This window comes from Rhinoderma darwinii, chromosome 12, assembly GCF_050947455.1.
Source record: "Rhinoderma darwinii isolate aRhiDar2 chromosome 12, aRhiDar2.hap1, whole genome shotgun sequence".
Lineage (NCBI taxonomy): Eukaryota > Metazoa > Chordata > Amphibia > Anura > Rhinodermatidae > Rhinoderma > Rhinoderma darwinii.
The window spans coordinates 57872260-57898272 of record NC_134698.1 but is presented as its reverse complement, the minus strand read 5'-3'; the positions used below and the strand labels follow the sequence as shown (position 1 = coordinate 57898272).

At 41.5% G+C, this 26013-nt stretch overlaps 1 protein-coding gene across 2 annotated transcripts in view; it reads left to right on the top strand.

Moving 5' to 3' along the window:
- The window catches only part of SLC8A3 (solute carrier family 8 member A3), a 236999-nt gene that overhangs the window by 206571 nt on the left and 4415 nt on the right, over positions 1-26013 (top strand). Inside the window, exons 4-7 of one of the 2 annotated variants that reach the window (XM_075844314.1) lie at positions 6379-6396; positions 16007-16137; positions 16323-16422; positions 22427-22702. In XM_075844314.1, the coding sequence (XP_075700429.1) occupies positions 6379-6396; positions 16007-16137; positions 16323-16422; positions 22427-22702 (525 nt within the window). The remainder of the gene's footprint in view (positions 1-6378; positions 6397-16006; positions 16138-16322; positions 16423-22426; positions 22703-26013) is intronic. The other variant, XM_075844315.1, reaches the window with a different exon arrangement.

The window sequence follows — 26013 nt, the reverse complement described above, 5'->3', positions numbered from 1 at the left end:
AGTCTGCCAGCCCAAGGGAAGTTCCAGTTTGGAAACCGTTGTAATATGAACAATTCACTGTTATAATTTTATTATTGGAATTGCTTCTTTTACAATCGAATTTCAATGGTAACTAAATTTTAAAAAAAATCACATTGCCTGAAACGGTCAAAATCCACCATTAATGATAGTTTTCTGTGAATAGACAACCCTACTACCATATTTAAAGTGGCTCCAAACTGAAGCTTTGTTTTTTAATTTTTGATAGTTCTCGAATCCGCTTCCTCTACTGTATAACCCATGTTCACTTTTATACAGCTCTCTGATGCTTATGCCAGTGTTTCTTAACCAGGTGCCAGTAGAGCCCTGTCATCCTATAAAACATGCTCAGGGGCTCTATGGAACATAGCAGGAGTTACCCTCCACATTTTGTATCTTTGACTAGGCTGTGATCAGTCAACAGATCTTCGGCATAATAAGATTGACCAAGAATTATGGCATGCTTTGACCACCACATTGAATGTCTTCGACGTAGGGGGCTCTTCAAGTTTAGAAAAATGTCCCCACAATTAAAAGGTTGGAAATTACAGTTTATCATCTCACCACAGATGGTAATACTCACATCACTATTATATATAAATGGCCCACCACAGAATATATGGGTCAGCCACCACGAGAGCCGCTCTTTGTTAGCGTCTCTCCACTATTAGTGGATGTCCATTATGATGATGTCCATATCTTAGAAGTTTTATTTTATTTACATCTATCCTACATCTCAAGAACTTGTTGACTTTGACCTGACTATTGGAATATTTATGTTTGTTAGAGCAAAATCCCACGTGCTTTATATTTGTACATTGTGCGGTACATATTGTAGGAATAGAGCCAACGTGGCGCTCAACCATGGTGTCATTTATTAAATCGGCTAGCGGTAAGATAAAGCTGCAGGAGCGCGTGACTCTCTTTGACGATGTTTTCCAGTAACACTTTTTAATGGCGGGACTGCTAAAGAAAAGGGCGATTTTTGCAAGTGTTAAAAAGCTGTGAAATTGAAAATGTTACCTCACTTCTAGCACATTGCACAGAGATTCATATTATCACTACAGACTGAGCTGTGAATTAGAAATCGGTTGCAGAAATCCATTAATATGTATCTGCATAGTTATTTGCCTAGTTACAGATTTATTAAAAGCGACATTCATAAGTCTATGTGAACCTCCTGCCATTCTTGTATATATTCTAGATACACATTGGCATCAACAGCACTATTAAAGGGGTGCTCCCACTGTACACGTTTATGGCCTATCAGTAGAATCTGCTATAAATATTTCATCCATGAGTGTACAACTTTTTGGATCCCAAGAACAGGGGTCCCGTCTCCCCTGTTTGCAGCAGAGAAGCGGCTGTAAATGTGCAGTCACCAACCATTCTATTGAATGAGGAAAAAGGTTGAGCACGCTCACTCGGCTGTTTCCGTCTCAAAAATTCTATAATGGAGAATGATCACCTAGGTGCGGGCACCTCACCACTCCAGAGGACATTAAATGCAACGTCTGGCCCTTGGATGGAGCCAAGTCTAGGTCCCCCATAGATTGACCACCACTACTCTAGACTGTCCTCTGCAGATTCTCTTAGTTAATGCAGAGGAACACTCACTGAATGTCCTCCCAATCTGTGATTTAAGGAGCTGCAACCTTCATGTCTCGGAGGCAAAATGCAATGTTTTCTTAACAAATCAAAAGTTCTGAGAGATTAAAAAAGTCCAGGGTCAAGTACTGATTTCTGTGTAATGTCTCTAATAAAACTTTGGGCAATTTAGAACATGTTCCATCAACAATCGCCCTCCTGCCTCGATCCCTCAGACAACAGCTAGCAGGCATTTCTTCAATATGTGACTTCTCCTCTGTGGAGAACTGATTTGTTTCTTTGACTTAAAAAAAAATTGCATTCAAGAATGAACATTTACTTGATCAAAATTAATTCAAAATTCTGTGCTGATTAATTTCTTAATAAATCTTTATAGCAGTCAGAGCTTTGGTTTTCTAATACAAATACAGATTTAAAAGAGAACATACTGGCTGCCTGCAGCCACCACTAGAGGGAGCTTACTGCATACTGTAATACATGGAACCAAATTACACAATATGCAGTAAGCTCCCTCTAGTGGTGGCTGCAGGTAGCTGGCATGTAATTTTTTAAAGGGATTTTGCCAGAGTGGACATTTTATCATCTATCCACAGAATAGGTGATAAATGTTTGTTTGCTAGGGGCTCCACTGCTGGGACTGCCACTGATCACCAAAACCGGTTCTTCCTCACTGCATGACCGCAGAGAGGAGGCGTTTGAATGGAGCGTGGTCATGCATGCGTCCTGCCGCTCCAATGTTTTTGGGGTTGGCAGAAACAGCTGAGTACAGTACTTCACTGTTTTAGTCAGCCTCGTAGACATTGAATGCAGCGGCAGGACGCATGCGTGACCACCGCTCCATTCAAACTCTTCTTTATTGTGGTACTGCAGTGAGAAAGATTGGGAGGCTTGGCACCCCAGTTTTAGTGATCATGGGGGTCCCAGCGGTTGGGCCCCTTAGTGATTAGACATTTATAACCTATCCTGTGAATAGGTGTTAAATGTATATTGTAGCACCAACTTTTTAACCCTGTATGCAGGGGATTTGGAGTGCTGTGTCAGAAAAAAAAAAGCTCAGATTTCTATAAGATTTTATAAGAAATTAAATAGTCACAGAATTTTGAACCTAAAACAGACACGCTGATAAAAGGCGGAGTTCTATTGTGTGATGAACATGTAGAATTTGTAATGATGCCACGTGTCATTTTCCTAGTGGTTTCATCTTATACACTAACTTTAATGTCAGATTTTTTTTAAATAATAAAAAATCTCCCCAAAAAAATATCAAGTGACTTTCTAAAATCCAGTTAAGAATTACGATATTCCTAAAAAGATCTGATTAGGTTAATCCGTTTTAATCTTGACTGGATTATCTTGGTTTACTGGTCTTGTTTACTAGTGTGCATGGCTTAGTACAAGAAAGCAAATTCCTTGACAGTGTTCACAGAAAAAAAATCCTCTAAGGCGTCATTCACACGGCAGGGTTTCCCGGCCGGGTGCCGGCCGTTCATAAATCGGCCGGCACCTGGCTGCATTAGGAATAATAGACCCCTAATGGGGCTATTCACACGACCGATTTTTTGACGGCCGGGAAAACCGGCCGTCAAAAAATAGGACATGCTCTATTTTCGCCCGGGTACCCGGCCGCCCGGCTCCCATAGAAGTCTATGGGGCCGGGTAATACACGGCCATCACCGGGATGTGTCCCGAGTGATGGCCGGGTTTTCCGGCGCTTGCGCTCTATCTCCTCCTCCTCACAGCGCAGAGTGCATGTGAGGAGGAGGAGTTGATGCCATTCTGACGAATGGCATCGCTGTACACTGTGTGACAGGGCCGGGGTGTACAGCAGGTGGAAGGGAGCGCTGCGCTAGCTCCCTTCCCCTGCTTGTTTTAAAAGCACCCTGGCCCGGCGACACCTTCGATGGCGCCACTAGCAGCTGCAGCTGCTGCTGCTGTGGCTGCTACTACTGTAGCGACGCCACTATAGCAGAGCGGGGAGGTATCTCCCCACTCTGCTATGTGCTAGCCGCACTTTAGCTCCTTGAAGGAGCGGAATCCCCGTGTGTTCGGGGATTCCGCTCCTGGACAGAGCGCTTGATGTCTCTGTCCATATCTGGGCAGTGACATCAGGGGAAACTCCTGAAGCAGAATCCCCGAACACATGGGGATTCCCCTTCAGGAGTTGCCGCTGATGTCACTGTCCGGATCTGCCCGGCTGAATTTTTTGTTGCAGAACACGAATTGTGACTTATTTGTGACATGTCAGCAATTTATTATTTTTATTTTTTTATCAATAATTTTTTTTATTCGCAACTAAATCACACCCTAAAATAGTTATGCAATAGGAAGTCACAGACAAATCGCAGACTTTTTTTGGCATGCGACCAAGTCACTGTGTAGCCCTGGCCTAATTGTAAAAATATTCCAGGTCTCTGTTGCCCATTCTTCAGCTTTTATCCTTGCAATTCTGATATCCCTTTTATCTACATTCATGTTTCCCCTACCTTTAACGAGTATAATGCTCCATTATATTGTGTTATGAAATTTAATATAAACTCGGAATTATGTGTAACAGTAAAGGAGCTGTAACTTGGGACATTAGCTTTACATCTGCCGGCAATAAACTGCAAGGGAATGACGCCGATCTGCTGTTTTGAGGGGGTGCAGCGCTCACACAAGCACTGCTTCCCCTTCATTTCTATTTGCTCACTGTGAATATTCGACATGCATTTAGCGGCGATTCACACGTATTGCAGCCTTTTCTCCAATTGAAGATGCAATACCTGTGTTTAAATCGCCGCTAAATGTGTGTCAAAGATTCACAGTGAGCAAGTAGAAATCATACGAGCGCTGCGGTCCCTTCATTACAGCAGATTGGCGGGGGTCCCAGAAGTCGGACCCGACCCATTAGCTATTGATGGCCTATTCGGAAGATAGGCCATCAATATTTACTGGCTGGAAAACCCCTGTTTCAGCAGCATGGAATAACAATGTGGATTACTGTATAATGAGAGCGGGGGTAGCAGGACATTATGAGTTGCAACATATAAAGGGATATGGATAAGTCTTGTTAGTGAATATCCTGCAACCACAATCTATAATTTTGACAGCTGATCTGAAAGACAATATGAGTTCATTGTACACCGCACATGTTGCCTAGACACAGTGAAGATCGATATTCTGCGATCTAATGATGACCAAAACCATTAGGAACCAGTGACTCATGGATATTGGTCATACCTCATAAGTAGTGTTTAATTGTAGAACTATTGTAACCACACCTAAGTCTATGTTCACATTGCGATTCTACACTATGTTGCCTTCTGCGCTTATAAAACATATATAATGGGAGCCTAGAAGCAATATATGCCACTGGATACCTATACACTGGCAAAACATTGGAGGCTTCTGGCTAAGGTATACATTGAGAAATACTAAAAGTAAGGCCCCATGCACACGACCGTAATTTTCATCCGTAATTATGTAATCTGTAATTACGGATGAAATTGCTGACCCGTTCATTTCTATTGGCCGTGGACACCGTTCCGTATATTTACTGATGTGTGTCCAGACTGTAGAAATGGTCTGCAAAATATAGCACAAGTCCTATTCTTGTCCGCAATTGCGGCACAGATTCACCCACAGATTCACCCATTGCGGCACAGATTCGGATGTGTATCTGTAGCCGTCGGATCCGTATTTGCGGACAGTAAAAACCCTTACGCTCATGTGCACAAGGTCTTACTGGTAATTTCCTAAAGACAGCTTTTTATTTTAGGCTATCTATAAGTTGACCTGCTAAATAAAACATAGTGGGTGCATTTGCAAGAACTAAACAGTTGTAAACAGAATGAGTATGAGCAGTTGAAAGAAGCGATCATGTGCCTCCCCCCTTTGGTAAGTATAAAGTGCTCACAAGGGCTCATTTGCTCTCATTGTAATTTTTTGTTCCAGATTTGGAAATTTATTGGAGGCATCTATGCCCTTTTCAGCTGCTTAGACTCTTTGAAAACTGAATGAGTCTGAGTAAATGAAAGGAGTCCTCTTGGACAGTACGAAGCGCTGAGACAGCTAAGTTAATCTTTTGGCCCTTCGATTGAAAAGCCATTTAGCGAGTGAATGTGCGCCCACTATCTTCTGGTACCGTGCAAAAGGCAAAGTTGTTCAGCACCTCCTAACAAAGTAAAATAAATGGGCAGGTACAAAATCTAGTGTGGCTGCAGTGCAAAAACAAAAATGCAGCAGCACCCCATACCCTTTGACATTACCACTATTGGTGCGGTGGAAGACATTTATCAAAATTGGTGCAAAGAAAAAATTGAGCAGTTGCCCATAGCAAGCAATCAGATTCCAGCTCTAATTTTTTCAGAGACCCTTTTGAAAATGTCAGATGCAATCGGATTGGTTGCTATGGGAAACTCCTTCACTTCTCCCCCAGTCTGTGGTAAGAAGGAAGCATCAAAGTCCTTTGGAGCATGTAAAGCATGGGGGCATCATCTTACAATCACTGATCGCTATCCCATTTCCACCTCATTTTCTTAGATGGGGCAACTGGTCCTAAAAAAAAATATTTGTGTGAGGATGGAACTCACCAAAGACCAACTATTAACATTACAAATCAAGGTCTATTCTTGTAGCTGCCGGCATTTTACTCATTAACACTTTGCTCGTCCTCACTTTACCTCACCATTCTTTCATTTTATGTTTGTTCTTTTGCATTGATATCATTTTAATTTTTTGTTTCTCTCTCATTTTTATTCTTTGTCTATAAAGCTTTACTGTTGAATCAAGGTAAGCTCATTTATTTCTGCATTTCCATTTCTTGTATCTATTTACTTTTATTGCATTTACGAATGATGGATTACAGCATTAGTGTATTCCTATACCTATATTTCATAATGTACAGTTTGATTTGTAAGGATTTCTAGAAATCAGTGTGTTTTGTGCAACTTTCTAATTACTTATTAAAAATTATTTTTACTTTTTGAGATACAGCTGCTTTGTATCCTGTATACAGAGCAGCTGTAACTAGAACTGAAACCTGTATCCGTTAGGTCAGCGGGACTGACGGGTTCAGTGTCAGCGGGTCCTTCATGTCTCTGACACGCAGGATTGAGCCGTTACCGATCACATCTAAGTTGTCAACTTAGATGTGATCGGTAACCGCTCGACACGCAGGACCCACTGACACTGAACCCCTCGTTTTTAGGTGTAGTCAGATACAAATTGCAAGTGAAAATGCAAGATAAATAGCCATGCTGCAGATTTTAGAATACGCACCACAGGTCAATTTACGTGCAGAAAAGAAGCGCAAAGTGTAGATGAGATTCCATGAAATCTCTTTTACTTTGCTGGTACTGTATTACGCTGCGGATTTTCCGCACTAAAATACGTACGGCAAATCCGCACATCATACGCATCGTGTGCATTTGGCCTTAGGCTTCCTTTACGCACACTTTTTTTGTGTGGCCTTTATTTGCCCCCCCCCCCCCCCCAAAAGAAAGCATTTTAACAAGAAAACAACAACTTTTTTTCGTGAAATGCTGCATGTATTTTTATGGCGTTTTTTTTTCCTTCAAAATAGTGTCTTTACTACCCCTGCTTTTTGTGTTTCAAATTGCAAATCATGTGATTAAAGATCATGTGATGCAAAGATTCCAACCACAGCCCGTGAAGCCACCCTTGAGGGGTTGTCCAAGTCCTAAAAGTTAAACTGTATGTGCTTTAAAATATTAAACTTTGGCCACCCACCAAACTCCCAGACAACCCCTTTAATATGAGATTCATGGGGAAATGTAGTAGTACTTGTGGCCATTCTAAATGAATGACTGTTCATTTATTATACAGATCGACCTGGTCTGCGACAGCTGCTCCTTATTTGGGGCACAAGGAAAGAGGTTGTCTAGATAAGGCAACCTATTTAAGTGTATTAATGCCATTTTACACAGGCCAATGATCGGGTGAACGAGCGTTCATAAGAACGCTCGTTCACGTTCATTGCCCTGTGTAATCATGGCAAAGATCAAAGATGAACGCGCAAATGCTCGTTCATTGACTGATCGTATCGTTTCTACAGCAGAAAATATAATTGTCGGCAGCACTGTGAAAACAGGGAGATGTGCTGCCGACGTGATGGAAATGTATAGAGACGTGCGATCATAGTAATGATTATACGTCCTCATACGTAACGATCTTTGCTCCGTTTGAAGGGAGTAGAGTCAGTAGCCAATAGACTAGCTGTATTGTCGATCAGCGCTTGTTTTAAAGGTGGTAAACATGGGCGAATATCTCCCCGTATAAAACCACCTTAACACTAATGGAATGTTTTGGATCCAAAAAATAAATTTGGTCAAGGTATTTCTTTTGAAACAAATACGCAGTAACAAGTTCCGGCTGATGGATTTCAGCTAGGGTTAATTATTTTAGCATTTCACTCAACTGCCAAATTAAAATCTAAATCCTGAAAGCAAGGCGTATGTACAATTTCAGATCACATTTCCTTGGCCAGAGTTGTTGCCAATTAATTCCTTGTTTTCTCCTAGGACATGTGCGCAGTATTTACTTGTGACATGTGGGTCCTGTTTAGATCAGTAACCGGGTGCATCAAGCATGAACAAGAAGAGACATTTATCTGACTCCTATAATTAATTGAAATTGTTAAACTGCAGTTTTATGCCGATGATGCAGTTAGAAATGAGACTTCTACAGACCGTTAAATGGTGACAAATGTCGACATGTAGAATGAGCGAGCCTGACAGCTGCAGCTCTAGGGGGTGTCCTTAGAAAATAATCAATGTTTAGAAGATCTTGATTTACCAAATTATCGCTTGTCTTCTCTACGGTTCTTGTTTGCGGAGTCACAGTTCAGTTTTATAGCTAAACCTAAGTTCAGTGTGAACTAATTCTTGTAGTATATAAGGTAGTTCTAGCCAGCATTACCTTTTAAATTACAGTACTACACAGTGTAGGACTGGAGGACCTTGGGCCCACTAGAGGAAATAATTATTGGGGCCCACGCGTCGGCTATATAGAAATAATGCACCCACTCCTAATTGTGTAGTAAAATGTGTGTAGTAAACCAAAGACCAGTATTACAACTACATAGTGACCATATAGTGGTAGACACCAGTCCTACACAATCGCTCTGCAGACCATATAACTTAAAGGGGTTTTCCATCCTTAGATATTTATGGCGCATCCACAGGAAATGCCAAAAATGTCTGATAGATGCGGATCCCAGCTCTGGGACCCGCACCTACATCTAGACCTGGCCGCAGAATCCAGAAAAAATTGTACTTCCCTAGCCCCGTTCCCACTACGGACAGACCACTCCACCGTCTCAGATGGGACCCTTGCGTAGGCCAGTGTGATGCAATAACGTCACAGCATCTTATAGGCTGCCAGCCTAATGTGGCCTGCAGCCTATACTATTCAATTGTATCGGCATCCTGAGAATGCAGATACAATTGAATGTGGCAGTCGCTATGGGCCCCCTCCGGTGCTAACGACGCCACGGGGCATAAATGTTATGTGCCGGGCGGCTTGGGCCCCATCATGTCGTGGGCACCATAGCAGCCGCTATGGCTGCTATAGTCGGCAGGGGGACCCCGAGAGGATGTGGGCCCTGGGCTATTGCCCAGTTTGTCCCCCTAACACTGTCCCTGACTACAAGAGTAAGCAGCGGGGCAGGGAGACCATGATGCTGGTACTACAGGTTTAGAGCCACTTCATGGTTTATAGTATGTAAACAGCAATTTTCAAAAAATTTATTGCCAGAGGTGCAATCGGGGGGCAGAGGAGCAGGAAAATCCCCATTTCCGTCCATTGCCCCCCCCCCCCCAGGAGTGGTCAGCAGAACATGGGCTTCTTTAAGGCCTTCCTTTCACTATTATCAGGATTCTAAAAAACATTGACAATTTTTTTTACTACTGGACAGATGGCAGGGTCCCCCTTCTCTTTTTGCACATGTGTTAGTCACTAGTAATATTCAAGTATTGGTGCCCTTATGTGTTTGTGTAGCCCTTTCTTCCCCTCCACCTGACTCCCTATACCTAGCCTTTGAACTCTGGGTTATTCTTGAGCGGCTGCCTAGGCATAGGTCATAAAGATGTAAGAGGGGTTCCCGAGTGTGGTACCCCCTTCTGTGACGTCCATATGCCCTAATAGGTAAAGGTCCTTTTACAAGGGTCAATGATAAGTCAACCTCTACGTTAAACGTAGAATGAGAATGATGCCTAATAGTGTCATCCGTCACCCATAGGCTATTATGGCTCAGTTTAACGTATGCGTCATGAAAAGCTTGGGAAAAGCTCAGGACGTATACATTTAACAGATGCTTGTGATGTATGCCATACAGTGGCATACATCACCCTTAGGTTCCCATGTTGAAAAAAAAAAAAACAATGACCTGGCCGCATACATTTTCTTTTTTATGGGATCCTGTTTTATGTAATAGCGTAGTCTACTACTATAGCATAAATGTTTTTGATTTTTGTTAAATGTATAGAATGAAGTATACCAGCCCAGTGGAGGCCAAAAAGACACGCTAATGGAGCACAATGGACACATTTAGCGTGTATATCAAGAGTTTTCTTGGCGTACACGGTAAACATAGTCCAAAAATGTGATGTGAAAAGGGTTTTGGCTTTAATAAATTTGCCCCATAGAGATTTAAAATATATGCTGTGAACTACAACCAAATTCTGCCTAGAATTGTACATTTTGAATTCTACACAAGGTGCACAAATATAAAACATGGGGAAAATGTATTTTAATACCTGTATATTTACGGGAAGGTGTCCATGCCGTAGAAAGGCTCCGCAAAAGATAGGACATGTCCTATTTTTTGCTATTTATGGGCCGTGCTCCCATACTTTTATATGGTAGCATGGCCTGAAAAATGCGGGTGGTTGTCCGCGCCCGTCACCGTAATCACGGACTGTGATTACGGGCACGGTCGTGTGCATGGGGCCTTACAAAGTCATAAAAGCAAGCATAGATCCTTGCAATCTCCATGAACAAGCATTAGCAGTAAAATGGATCTTGTGATGTGCAAACATTTAGGTGCAACAACACAGCTGTAAGGTTGGAATCACACATGCAGTTTTTGATGCAGTTTCCTGAGTCGTAAATCCAAATGGAAGAAAAAGTATAGAGGAAAGACTGATCTGTCTCCTCCCTTTTGGATCCACTCCTGTGTTTGGCTCTAAAAACCACAACAAGAACTACATGTGTGATTCAAACTTAACTTAAAGCCTATGTACATCCTTGAGGCCCCTTTTTTTTTATTTTATAAATAGTCATTAATTTTTTAATACATAGTTATGAACTAAGATGTGATCGATTACAGGTGTATCCTGCGTGTCAGAGACACGCAGGATCCGCCGACACAGCCTGTCAGGTCCGCGGAACTGACTGATTCAGTGTAAAACGAACTATACAGCTGTACAGAACAGCTGTATCTCCAAAAGTAAAACCATTTTTTAATAAAAATTATTTACAAAGTTAAACTAATAACACTGACCTGATTATTAAAAATAAATAAATAAATAAATAAAGAAAGCCCTCAAATGTATATATAGCCTTTTAAAGCTGGCCATATACTTGAGATATAACTGTTCGGCTATTCCTAACGTTTCCTCCATACACACGCACGCTTGACTGAGAGTGCGTGTGATTTCAATATGGAGAAGGGAGAATGCCGCTGGCGGCAGCTTATCCCAAAATGAACAAAAGTATCGGGCATATTGAGATTCAACATACCCGACCCTTCTCTTGCCCAACATCTGCCGTCGGGGAAAGTGTCAGACATGGCCACACACACTAGATGGTCGGCTGGTCCCGCCGACATACATCTCATGTGTATGGCCAGCTTTAAGAGATAGGGCATACAATATCACAGGATTGGGACAAGCCCTATTGGTGTCCAAGGCGGTTGTTTCAGATTCCTCAGTCGCTGATCGGATAGTTGTCAGATGGACAGTCATTCTTTTACTTGTCGCTACTTTCCCCACCAACTCCTAGCATTCCTATTTATACATGTAAAACATTGATGGTAAAAATTTAAAGGAGAACATTGCTAGGTTCTTTAAATCTATAAATTGCACACGGTCATTGGACTTTAGAGCAGTGAACATCCACACTGAAATTCTGCAGTGTCTGAACATGCCCTAAATTGTATCTTTATATTGAAGTATTTTTGACTTACTATTGCATACATATCTATTCTTTGGGGCTATTCACATCTGCATTGGAGGGTCAGTCATTGGCCTCTATCACAGATCCGGCAGAAATTACCAGAAACAATAGCGCTGCATTCTACACAGATGTGAACAGGGCCTAAGTGGTGTAAATGAGAACACACTATGTAAATTACACAGCTATTTAAAAATCTGAGACATAAATTCCAACAATTTATATGACAAATGAAAAATATGCCGCATACATACCATGTTCATTTAGAGAGGAGGTCTAGTTTAAACCTGGACAGGGCCGGCCTTAGGGGTGTGCGACCTGCGTGAGTGTACAGGGCGCTGCACCGTACCAGCATGTAGGGGGCACTATTGGGCTCTTCCTTTGCTCTGTTCTCTGCCCTTGGTTACACACACACTGAGGAAATGAGCAGAGGCAGCCACCCAGAGCCCGCCCCTGCAAGAAGCCTGTCAGCAAGGAGAGATGGAAAGTGTCTATGTGTGTGTATATGTGTCTTTTGTATGTATGTCTCTGTGTTTGTGTATATGTGTGTGCGTGTGTGTTTATATGCACCTGTGTGGGTATACAGTGAAGGAAATAAGTATTTGATCCCTTGCTGATTTTGTAAGTTTGCCCACTGTCAAAGACATGAACAGTCTAGAATTTTTAGGCTAGGTTAATTTTACCAGTGAGAGATAGATTATATAAAAAAAGAAACAGAAAATCACATAGTCAAAATTATATATATTTATTTGCATTGTGCACAGAGAAATAAGTATTTGATCCCCTACCAACCATTAAGAGTTCAGCCTCGTCCAGACCAGTTACACGCTCCAAATCAACTTGGTGCCTGCATTAAAGACAGCGGTCTTACATGGTCACCTGTATAAAAGACTCCTGTCCACAGACTCAATTAATCACTGACTCTAACCTCTACAACATGGGCAAGACCAAAGAGCTTTCTAAGGATGTCAGGGACAAGATCATAGACCTGCACAAGGCTGGAATGGGCTACAAAACCATAAGTAAGACGCTGGGTGAGAAGGAGACAACTGTTGGTGCAATAGTAAGAAAATGGAAGACATACAAAATGACTGTCAATCGACATCGATCTGGGGCTCCATGCAAAATCTCACCTCGTGGGTTATCCTTGATCCTGAGGAAGGTGAGAGCTCAGCCGAAAACTACACGGGGGGAACTTGTTAATGATCTCAAGGCAGCTGGGACCACAGTCACCAAGAAAACCATTGGTAACACATTACGCCGTAATGGATTAAAATCCTGCAGTGCCCGCAAGGTCCTCCTGCTCAAGAAGGCACATGTACAGGCCCGTCTGAAGTTTGCAAATGATCATCTGGATGATTCTGAGAGTGATTGGGAGAAGATGCTGTGGTCAGATGAGACTAAAATGGAGCTCTTTGGCATTAACTCAACTCGCCGTGTTTGGAGGAAGAGAAATGCTGCCTATGACCCAAAGAACACCGTCCCCACTGTCAAGCATGGAGGTGGAAACATTATGTTTTGGGGGTGTTTCTCTGCTAAGGGCACAGGACTACTTCACCGCATCAATGGGAGAATGGATGGAGCCATGTACCGTCAAATCCTGAGTGACAACCTCCTTCCCTCCACCAGGACATTAAAAATGGCTCGTGACTGGGTCTTCCAGCACGACAATGACCCGAAACATACAGCCAAGGCAACAAAGGAGTGGCTCAAAAAGAAGCACATTAAGGTCATGGAATGGCCTAGCCAGTCTCCAGACCTTAATCCCATCGAAAACTTATGGAGGGAGCTGAAGATCCGAGTTGCCAAGCGACAGCCTCGAAATCTTAATGATTTATAGATGATCTGCAAAGAGGAGTGGGCCAAAATTCCATCTAACATGTGTGCAAACCTCATCATCAACTACAAAAAACGTCTGACTGCTGTGCTTGCCAACAAGGGTTTTGCCACCAAGTATTAAGTCCTGTTTGCGAAAGGGATCAAATACTTATTTCTCTGTGCACAATGCAAATACATATATAGAATTTTGACAATGTGATTTTCTGTTTTGTTTTTTTTTTTATATAATCTATCTCTCACTGGTAAAATTAACCTAGACTAAAAATTCTAGACTGTTCATGTCTTTGACAGTGGGCAAACTTACAAAATCAGCAAGGGATCAAATACTTATTTCCTTCACTGTAGTTATCAGTGTCATATATGTGGTGTAGGACTGCAGGTAACATCCACTTATGTGCACTCAGAGAGTTATCACTGTTAACTGTTGTGTTACATAATGATAACTCTCTGAGTACAGATAATGTAGTAGAGGTTACCTGCAGTCCTGTGTGTTATCTGTGTTGTTACATAGGACTGCAGGTAACATATACTGCATTATCTGCACTGTGTATACATGTTCCTGTGTGGGTATGTATGGGTCTGTATGGGAATGTGTCTTTGTGCTTATATATGTGCTTTTTATGTATTTGTATATTTTCCTGTCTGTGTATTTATGCGGCTGTCTGTATATATGTGTCTGTATATCTACATTTATGTATATATTTGCAGAATGTGTGTATATATATTTTCCTGTTTTGTCCAAATATTTTCCTATATGTATGTAGTGTGTGTGTGTGTGTGTGCGTGCGTGCGTGCGTGCGTGCGTGCGCGCGCGCCATCCAACCTAAGGCCAGCCCTGACCCTGGATACATATGAGGCAGACAATTTGCAGATGTGTCCACATGACAACACAAAATGATGGCTTATGACACTATTACTATTCCCACTGACAACAGTTTTCCATTCTAGTCAAATTCATAAATCACATGATTATCAGATATCATATAGCTGTGATGAGAGGGTTTATTTTCAATCATCAACTGTAACGATCCCTGCACCTGTGTGTCCCTCACATGACCACGGACAGAATTATATCCACTGGACGTAAACCATAAAGGTTCCTACTGATTTACAACAAGCAGAGATCTTGAAAACCGTGAGGAATTAATACAGAAAGTATATTAGAAAATTGTATAACTTTTAATTATACAAAAAAATATATAATACATTCAATTGCTGAAACCAGACAACCGCTTTAAAGTAAGTGTTCAGTTTCCTTACAGCACTACCTCAAGGCAAATTAAATTGGTTTACAATGCCCATTCAAATAAATGTGCTTTCCATGTAATCCACGGACTCAGACTCCCTAGAGTGAGTGACGCTCTGTAACCACTGTCCGCATATGAACAGGGATAGTCTAAAACAGACAATCTCTTAAAGGCTATGTAAATCTTTGTTTTATTTATAAAATAAAAAAAATTATTATATTATTTTAAACAACTTTGTAATCGTTTTTTTATTATTTTTTTTTTACTTTTTGAGATACAGCTTCTATGTATCCTGGATACATAGAAGCTGTACAGTCTCTTGTGCTCAAACCTGAATCCGTCAGATTTGCAGGACTGGGTGCTTTGTTGTCAGCGGGTCAGATCCACATGTTATCGATCACATCTAAGTTATGAACTTAGATGTGATCGATAGCAGCTTGATACTGCATATCAGGGACACCCAGGACCTGCTGTCTCCGTGTTTACTACTTTTACTAGCTGGGCTTTCTGACGAGAAGTATCATCCACTTCTCTTCAGAACGCCCAGCTTCTGGCAGTGCAGACACAGCCGTGTTCTCGAGAGATCACGCTGTGACGTCACTTCCCCAGGTCCTGCATCGTGTCAGACGAGCCGGCACCAGAGGCTACAGATGATTCTGCAGCAGCATCGGCGTTTGCAGGTAAATCGATGTAGCTACTTACCTGCAAACGCTGATGCTGCTGCAGAATCAACTGTAGCCTCTGGTGCCGACACGATGCAGGACCTGTGAGTGACGTCACAGATCTGCACTGCCAGAAGCTGGGCGTTCTGAAGAGAAGTGGATGATACTTCTCATCAGAACGCCCAGCTAGTAAAAGTAGTAAAAACGCCCCGATGTACGCACATAATACACGCCCAGTTGTACTTTTACTTTTCAACACGCCCAGTTGTACTTTTGCAAGCCTCATTTGCATAAATACAAAAATGGCCATAACTTGGCCAAAAATGCTCGTTTTTTTAAAATAAAAACGTTACTGTAATCTACATTGCAGCGCCTATCTGCTGCAATAGCAGATAGGGGTTGCAAAATCTGGTGACAGAGCCTCTTTAAGTCTAAGCAAAATTAATTCTTGTTTTCTAGCTGTTGAACTGGCGGACAGGAAACTGTCAATGGATGAAGAAGAAGCCAGACGAATCGCTGAGATGGGAAAACCGGTTCTGGGGGAGCACCCAAAACTTGAAGTGGTCATTGAAGAGTCTTATGAGTTCAAAGTGAGTGAATTTATACTATTGTAAAGTGATAATCAGCTGAGGTACACAAAAAATGTAAAAATATACTAAAGGTCAACACATTGTTAGGACATGCATGCAAATCTGTCCTTTATATGGAACCACAGGGTAAAAATTTTGTCTGTACTTTTGTTAACCCATTGCTTTCTGTATCGCTTTGCTGGTAGAGTACAGTGGACAAGCTTATTAAGAAGACAAACCTCGCCTTGGTGGTAGGAACTAATTCCTGGAGGGATCAATTCATGGAAGCAATTACTGTTAGTGCAGGTAAGAGGGATTATCCGAACAGCAAAATCTTAAAGGGTAACTAAACTTTCAAAAAACTTCTAACATGTCATAGTGACATGTCAGAAGTTTTGATCGGTGGGGGTATGAGCACTGAGACCCCCACTGATCGGGCGGCAGAAGCGCTTGGGTGAGCGCTGAGCCGCTTAGTTTCTGATTAGCTTTTCTCGAAAAACCGAGCAATTGGTGTATGGGCTCAGTAGAAAGTCTATGAGCCCGTACACCAATTGCTCGGCTGTCTGAGAAAAGCTTATCAAAAACGAAGCGGCTCAGCGCTCACGCCAGATCGGTGGGGTCTCAGTGCTCATATCCCCATTGATCAAAACTTCTGACATGTCACAAGTTTTTTGAAAGTTTAGTTACCCTTTAATCTCATTTGAAATATTTCATATTCACTTTATAAAACATCTAAATATATATATATTTTCAATTGTGGGTCTATTTTAATGTTGGTTCCAGTTCATAGACTTATACATGGAACCATTTATTGAAACGTCTATGCAGCGTTTTTTTAGCCCTCATCATTACGAGATATGGAAACCATGTCTCTATAGTGTAAAATTTGGGGAGTACCATCACAGGTTAATCTGTAAGGTTACGGTTCGTATAACAAAAGGAACCAAAAGCTTTTTAACCCTATATCTAAGAGTATTTGCATAGTTCAATTCCATCATGCATCCAAAAGTCTGCAGTTCGCATTAAAATTTAGCAAATTAATATGGTGGCGCTTAGGACACCAGTGAGTGCAATGGCTGGATTAAGATTGGTGGAGGACCCTGGGCAAAAAAATTGGCAGTTGCTCTCATTCCATTTTTGGATCCCGGACCCCTCTAGAGCAGCCACATATAGTAGAAATGGTGGCGAATGCGCATGGCCCAGTCCACTGAGCTCTATGGGAATTATGGCAACAAACCTCAAAAGAAAGAGCCATACAAATGCTTCTCCACCTCTTCTTGGACACATAGGATAGGATTGCTGAACAGCCATCAAGGGTTCCCCATTTTCCTGAGAGGTGAGGGGGGGGGGGTACAAGAGGCCTTTTCTCAGTGTAGGTTCTTAGGTCAAAAGGTTCTACTTAAAGGGTCGTTTAATAGATATATAGATAAATATCAGAGAGAGATAGGTAGATAGAACCAACTCTAGTGGAGTCGCTCTAGGTCCCCAAGGTGGTGGAGGACCATTGTGCCCTCTCTATAGTCCGAACCTGAAGCACCCATTCCATTACTGTAGATCCTCAACCTAATAGTAAATGAGCAATTATATGGAATCACTAACATAAGTCTTTACCTCCAATCTGATTTATATATACACATAATTGAGAAACAATTTGTCACTATGGAAGAAAGTATGCCTGATCTCAAGGTGAACATACATAATCCATGCAAACGTTACCCTGTCAGATTTAAACCCAAGACCCTAGTGGTACAAGACAGCAGTGCTAATTGTATATGCAGTTGTAATCATGGCAGCTCTTAGGGAACCATTCTACCCAGTCTCCAGTCGGGTTAATAATCTAATTGTAGCACATACCATGTGCAAAACATGTCTTTAGAGTCCAATGTCATGTACATGGACCCTCAGACACTAGACCGAAGTGTGCATGGACCCTGTATGTAATACTATGTGCCGCCACATGGTGCCTCAGTGAGTAACCATATTCTCCCCTGAAAGCATTTCAGCATGCCACGTTTTTTTATTCGTGAAATCATACCAAAAATCTAAAATCTCTAGTGCTAACCAATGAGCACTATGTCATCCATACATTATACAGTATATGAAGCATAGCCTTCAGTAATTTACCCTGACTGATCCCATTTGAACCTTTTGGGATTGACATCCTTTGCAAATTGAAAAAAAAAAAAAAGTTTAAAATAGTAATTTCAATTAAATAAAAGACACAAAGAATTGATCCCATTATAAGGCGTAATTGTACATCGCAATACTGAAAATGTGAATACCCAAGAGCTGCATATAAGAGGCTGGCAACTGCAGAGTGGCCGCGCTCAGTCGCATACAAGGTAAATTGCCATTGTACTAATATAGTCTGGAAGCCGAGGGCAGCCGCAGGACTTCCCTATTTCACAAAGAACAAGTATAGCAAGAAAATATTTTAATTAGCGCGCGCACTTAGCAATCAGAACTGCAAAATTAGGATTACCTGGCATCTAGTTCTTCGTGTCTATATGCAAAGCTATTGTAAGTAGAAAGTTCATTGTAATTCAAGGGGGAACATGCCATTTTAACTAATCTGTACTTTTAATGTATTTGAACTTTAAAAAATCTGCCTTCTTTGCTATTCATGAAAAACTTTTACCCACGGATTTGTTTGAAGCGATCTTTTTAATAAAATAAAAAGGAACCTACTTTTCAGTAAAGAGCGCGTTCGGAACGTGAGCAATGTTTGTCTACACTGTATATGTAGACATGACAGAATTATGGAGAAACATCCGCTGTATATTAAATCCCCTTAGTGTTATGTATCTTCTGTAGGAAGAGCTTTTAAGACTACGTCCCAATGACAAAACTCCCTGTCCCTGGGTAATGGCAGTTCAGTGTTAGTAGAGGGGCACTAAAACATTGCTTGATCTCTTCATTCATTTCTGACCTGTGCTAGAAAAATTAAAGCTGGATTACACATACTTGCTGGTAGGTCCATCGTCCCTGTGATAACGTTGAGCTGCTAGAGCTAGAATCTGCCAGGAAGTGTTGTCACGTGGACAGAAAAGCTTATAGGAAACTTAATACTTCAACCACTGATGACTAATTTGGCACAAGAATATAAAAGACTCTAAAGGGATTCTAAAATTCTGCTCTGTTTACGGGCACATTAGCTTGGGAACGGGTCCGCTTTACAATTCACCAAAGTGGCCCCAAAAAATATATTGTTAGGAGTCTGCCTTATTCATGTGGGGAGAACTTTCCTCATCCCTGTCAGCAGTGATTGCCAGGCTGCACGTATACAGCCAGATACACATCAGTCCGTCAAACGCTGTTGAGATCACTGCTAGGAGTCCGCTGTTTTCTCAGATAGCTCCTTTTAGCCAAGTGGCCTGTCCCCATATTACTCTGCCCTTAAAAACATGGCAGCATAGTATGCTGACAGATCCGCTGTGATATAATCTTCTGGTAGTTCTCCTGTGATTAATGGCAGCACGACCCCTGGCCATATACATTATTAGGGCACATGAACGCCATAGATGCTTTTCCTTGCTGATTAATAGCGGATTTCCAAAAGTTTCCAGTATTGCTCATTTTAGCTGTTGGACTGTTCTGACAAAATGTGAGGTATCAAATTCCGCACCATTGCCCAGTAAATCTGTATGGCACAGATAACAGACTGCTGTAAAGCCGTAGTTAGGGTATAAAAAATTGGAACTCAGCACTCCAAGGTATTAGGCAATAAGGGATATTTTATTTCACATATAGCTAAAAGTAGTAATCCAAAAATAGGTTTTTAACGTTTCGGTCTATACATTCGACCTTCTTCAGACACGGATTATGACCGTGGAGAAGGATATGCAGTGCGTTCGACCTCGGTCGCTGTTAGGTAATGGCACCATTGGAGTGCTGGGTTCCCATTTTTTATACGTTGGCGTGGAAGCCTACTCACGCACCCTTGAAACACGGAGTGCTGCGGGATCAAGAATGTAGCTAGGGTATGTACACAAGTCAAGGCATGGATTTGTCAGAAAATCCATGGAAGAAATCCACATGCACTCAGATCTCTGCCATGAATTGGCAAGTGGATCTGCACGCAGGTTAGCCCTATTGTAATTCAATTAATTTAATGGCGCTATTTTGCAGATTTTAAAATCCATAGCACGTTCATTATTCCATGCTGATCTTTACCTGAATGTGTGAATGGGGTATAAAATACGGCTCGTGAAAAGATGTGGAGGACACTTCTTGGGACGTTTTTGGAGGCGTTTTTCATTGACTCCATTGAAAAACAGCTCCAAAAACGGCGTAAAAAACGCAGCGAAAAACGCGAGTTGTTAAAAAACCTCTGAAAATCAGGAGCTGTTTTCGCCTGAAAACAGCTCTGTATTTTCAGACGTTTTTGCTCACTGCGTGTGAACAGCGTATTTTTAGGCGTTTTTCATAGTGTACAATGGAAAATCGGCTCCAAAAAACGCCTCAAGAAGTGACATACTACTTCTTTTTACGGAGCGTCTTTTTACGCTCTGTTTTTTAAAATATATGCGTAAAAAGACGCCCCATATGAACTAAATGCTGTTTTTCCAATTGATTTAAATGGGCAGATGTTTGTAGGCGTTCAGCTTCCGTTTTTGCAAATAGTTTTGAAAATAGATTTAAAAAAAATCTATTGTTTTAGGTCTACAACTCCTATGTAGACCTATGCATCTCCATGGTAACAGACGACAAACAAACAAACCTTGTGTAGAATACCTATCAAGATATATACGGTTAACAAATCAAAAGTATAAGTCACAAAGAGTTATCGATATATAGATATTTAATCACTGGATACAGAGAACAAATGAAAAGGTCAGAGAGTTATCCAATGTAAGGAAAAAAAATCGGGGAAATCCAAGGGCGCAGCCGTATCCAGATAAAATGGTTTTTATTTTGTACATAGAACAACAAAAAGGATTGTGTTTCGAAGCCGGTACGGCTTCGAAACACAATCCTTTTTGTTGTTCTATGTACAAAATAAAAACCATTTTATCTGGATACGGCTGCGCCCTTGGATTTCCCCGATTTTTTTTCCTTACACTGGATTTATTCAGCGGATATTGAACCTCAAATCTCCGGACTGGGAACTGTGGCTGCAACCGACTCTGACAGAGCTACCTCTGAATGCACGTGTGGGATGTTGTGCTCCTAGCATAACATCACCAGGTCAGTACCCTTGACCATATACATTTTTTCGTTATACATACAAATTCAGGCACGATGTGCGCTTTGTTTTTATCTTTATTTCCATAGCGTGATACGAGAGTTATCCAAGATATAGAGACCAAGATCATATAGGATACCACCCCATGTTTTGCATGTCTGCCCCTTAATAGATCAACCACAGACCACAACAAGACACCCCGACGTACGTTTTTCCGCCAGCTTTTTCAAGGGGTGGTATCCTATATGATCTTGGTCTCTATATCTTGGATAACTCTCTGACCTTTTCATTTTTACTCTGTATCCAGTGATTACAGATCTATACATCGATAACGCTTTGTAATATTTTTGTACAGTATTTTCAATACCTTGATAATACATTGACTGATCACATGTATGTGTAATATGATACATTTACCGCTCCCTTACACCACTACCACATTTTTATTATGTGTTGTTTTATAGTGTATGTGATGGTCTATGTATGTTTTTAAATATTTTCTGAATAAAGATATTTTTTGATATATTGGTTAGTGCTTTACTTGTACTATTGGTGACTTATACTTTTGATTTGTTATCCATATATATCTTGATAGGTTTCTATTTCCATTGGTGATATATATGGATGTTATTGCTTAAAACAGGTTTTCTGTTGGCCTGGAATTTATAGGTATTGAAACAAACCTTGTGTAGTCTGATTTTGCAGTCATACTTACTATCCCTTTCTTCTTGCCAATATACATTTGGTAGGTTTGCAAGAAGTAGGGGACAGATGGAAGGAGTATGACTGCAGGATAAGACTACACAGGATGTTTGTGGTCTATTACCATTGAGACACATAGGTCTGCTTAGCTGTAGATACAAAATGGTAAAAGATTTTTAGTAAGACTATAAGCAAAGTTGGTTCATATTTTTATTTTAGGTGCATTGGGACAATAAAAAAAAAAACAAAAAACTTGCTTGCAGAGGTGGGCATAGTAAATGTCCACCTTTTATTACCATATCATTTTTAGCTCCAAAGTTCTGTGCTGATTAATTTCATAATATCTCAGAATGTGTTAGGAAAACTAATCTTACTTTGTATTCAAGTTGATAAAGCTGCCAATTTTCTTGTCATTAAATGTAGCTGGAGATGAAGATGAAGATGAGTCCGGAGAGGAGCGGCTGCCATCTTGTTTTGACTACGTTATGCACTTTCTGACCGTCTTCTGGAAAGTACTTTTTGCGTGTGTCCCCCCTACGGAATATATGAATGGATGGGCGTGCTTTGTTGTATCAATAGGCATCATTGGAATCCTCACTGCCATCATCGGGGACCTTGCTTCTCATTTTGGCTGCACCATAGGTTTGAAAGATTCTGTAACTGCTGTGGTATTTGTGGCCTTTGGCACATCGGTGCCTGGTAAGTGAAACCCTATTTGGAGAAAATCTTACTATTGCATAAATGAATGCCTGTGCCATGCACCGGTCCCCTCTAGACTTGTTAAAAAAGTGTAAATCTGTTTTTATGCCTTAAGCTTTGTTTACATCTGCTTTTGGTGTTTCCGTTGCTCTGCTCCATCATAGGAGCAGAACAACGATTATAATGGAAGTGCCGGATCCGTTGCATGACTGACACCATCGGCGCTGGACAGAACCCAATGACTTTAATAGGATCCGTTGGGTTTCCGCCTTGGAGTCCATAGTTTTACCAGCAAAATAGTGCTGCATGCTGCGCTATTTTGTCCGACATTTTTTGACTGGATCTGTGATGGAAGCCTCTAACAGAGCTTCCAATGCTGATGTGAATGAAGCCTTACAGGGAAACTGAATATAATCACCTAAATATTGTCTATTATACTGACTGATCAAGATTTCCAGCTTTCACAAAGACAAAAGCAGTTATAAAGACTGACACAGGGAGGGTGGGAGCAGAACTATGAGGGAAGGGTTGATGATGTTGCTGGTCATCTCCAGTCACAAACTCTGTAGTCCTATCACACCGGCCCTTATACATAACCACACATTTACATCCTGGTGCGCTTTAAAGGCGATCAGAAGTTTTAAGGATGCGGCCAATTATGCCTAAATAACAGCCTGAGTAGTGACGTGGTGTAATTCCCATAAAACATGCTGTCACAAATGCAAAAACAGTCACATAAAAGCATAAAAGCTTTGTTCACTTCTGCGTTGAATGCTCAGTCAGTAGCCTCCGTCGCAGATTGCATCATATTTGACTGGAAGAATAGTGCAATATGCGGTGCTGTTCTTCTTGTCAAAGCAACGGAATCTGTTATACGTCATTGGGGACCGCCGGGCATGGTTAGTGTCCGATCCGATGTCAGCGCAACAGATCCGATACTTCCTCAATTTAGTTTTTCTGCTCCTGTGACGGAGCAGAAAAACTAAACTGCACATGCGTCATCCATTTTCTTTACAAAGGACCTTCGCTAAATAACATTGTTAATATTGAATTAAAATGGTAAAACTTTTTTGCTAGTGTCTTCAGTGAAAATGGAACAAGAGGTTGAGCGTGGTGTTCGCAGCTAAGCTAAAGCTATATTTCAAGCAAGTGGTCACAAAAAATGATACTCATTGCACAAAAAACAATATGTCATACAGCTACATTGACTTAAAAAAATAAGTTATGACCCTCAGAAGGACAAGAGGGAAAAATGAAAAAAAACAAAAACAACACCTAAGGCCAAAATTGGATGCAGGTTGAAGGGTTGTAAAAATGAAAAGGGCCAATTTTCTTTCCCGCTGAAACTGCAATACCAGAAATTTCCCATAGACTAGAGTGAATTTGTTTTTGGAGAAAAAACAGACTTTTTGTTTAATTTCGTAAAACCCCTTTAAGGATGGATTCACACACTGCAGGATTGTTTCTTCAGCAAGTACATCTGCATGTAAATCCACCCTAAGGCCTTATTCAGACGAACGTGCTTTTCTGTTTACAAACATCCAAATGGAGTGTCATAATGATGGCGGCTGCGCGAAAAGCACGCAGCCACGCATCATATGATGCTGCCACACGCAGCTGTCAAGTGCATTTTGCGCAGGACTGGAGACAGAAGTAGCCACAGTCTAGGATAAACTTATGATGACAGGACCTGCTAACAGATAGGAGAGCTATAATAGTTTCTTACAACTTCAAATACAGAATATATAATCCTGCTATACTGTGCACAAATAATAACGCCAATAGGTGGGACCTGCACCTATTAGGGATTTGTGGCCTATTCTGTGAATATACCATTAAAGGGCCACTAAAAATTGATGGCCTATCAGGATAGGCCATCAATAGCTGATGGGTTGGGGTCCGACTTTTGGGATCGCCGATCAGCTGTTTTGAAGGGCCAGCAGCGCTCATACGACACGTCGTCGACACGGATTGAGCGGCGATTCACAGGTATTGCAGCCTTCTCCTATTCACTTCAATGGGAGAAAAGGCTGCAATACCTGTGATTCACCGCTAAATGTGCGTCGACGATTCACAGTGAGCAAGAAGAAATGAAGGGGAAGCAGCGCTCGTACGAGCTGATCGATGGGGGTCCCGAAATTCGGACCCTGACCCATCAGCTATTGATGGGCTATCCTTCGGGTAGGCCATACATTTTTAGTGGCTGGAAAAGAGCTTTAATGTTTAAGATAGGAATACCCCTTTAATTAGCAAACTTTGACTACTGCTTTAACGTCTGATGTTGCAATTTTTAAGACGCACTCCATTTTTTTCTGCCTCTTCCCCCGTTTGCAAATGTAATGTAGTGTAATGTGGACAGTTTTATTGACAACATTTACTGTAGAAACCAGATGTCTGTCTCTTAATGCAAGTCTTTGAAACTCATTGACTTGCATTAAGTGCCAAATTTCCGGTTTCTACAGCAGAATGAAGATCACGTGACCCCAGTACCAGCTAAGTCATAACACATGCCCACATTACACTAAATTACATTTGCAAATGAAGGGGGGGGGGGGTGGAAAAAACCTGGAGTGCTTCCTTAAAGGGGTTTCCCCCATGAGAAACATTTATCATATATCCACAGGATATGTCACAAATGTCAGATAGATACAAGTCCCACCTCTGGGACCCGCACCTACCTCTAGAATGGGGTCTCCTAAACCCCGTTCTGCCACTCTGTGCTCTCGTTGCCTCCCGGCCACTTCCTGGTTGTATGGTCGGTAACTCTTATAGTAGTGAATGGCAGTTACGGATGCAGTGTAGCATGCGAGCTACGCTGTTTTCTTAACTCCCGACCATATAACCTTTTTCATGGTCAGAATTCACCTGGTTCAGCCGCAGTAGAGAGTGGCAGAACGGGGTTTAGGGGGCCACGTTCTGGAGATAGACAGATGCGGGTCCCTCACCTGACATTTATGACATGTCCTGTGGATATGTCATAAATGTCTCTCGTGGGAAAACCTCTCTAAGTTTTGTGCATCTGTTAATAAAACAAAGGGTCCATGGTGTCCTTCTGAGCACCTTGCGTCTTTGGTTCCCAAACGCTTGACCTAGTATCTCCTGAGTGAGCTGAGCACGGCTGAGGGAAGCTGAATAGGAATGCCTTCGGAAGTGAACTGCGCCCGCTTTGTTTCCGATATGGCATGAATAAATGTCAAGAGAAAACCACTGTAAATGTAAATGATGTTATACATATAACTAAGCCTAGGGAACGTGTCATGGTTATTTCTTCCCTTGTTTGCAGTCTAACACTATACACAATGGTATTTTTA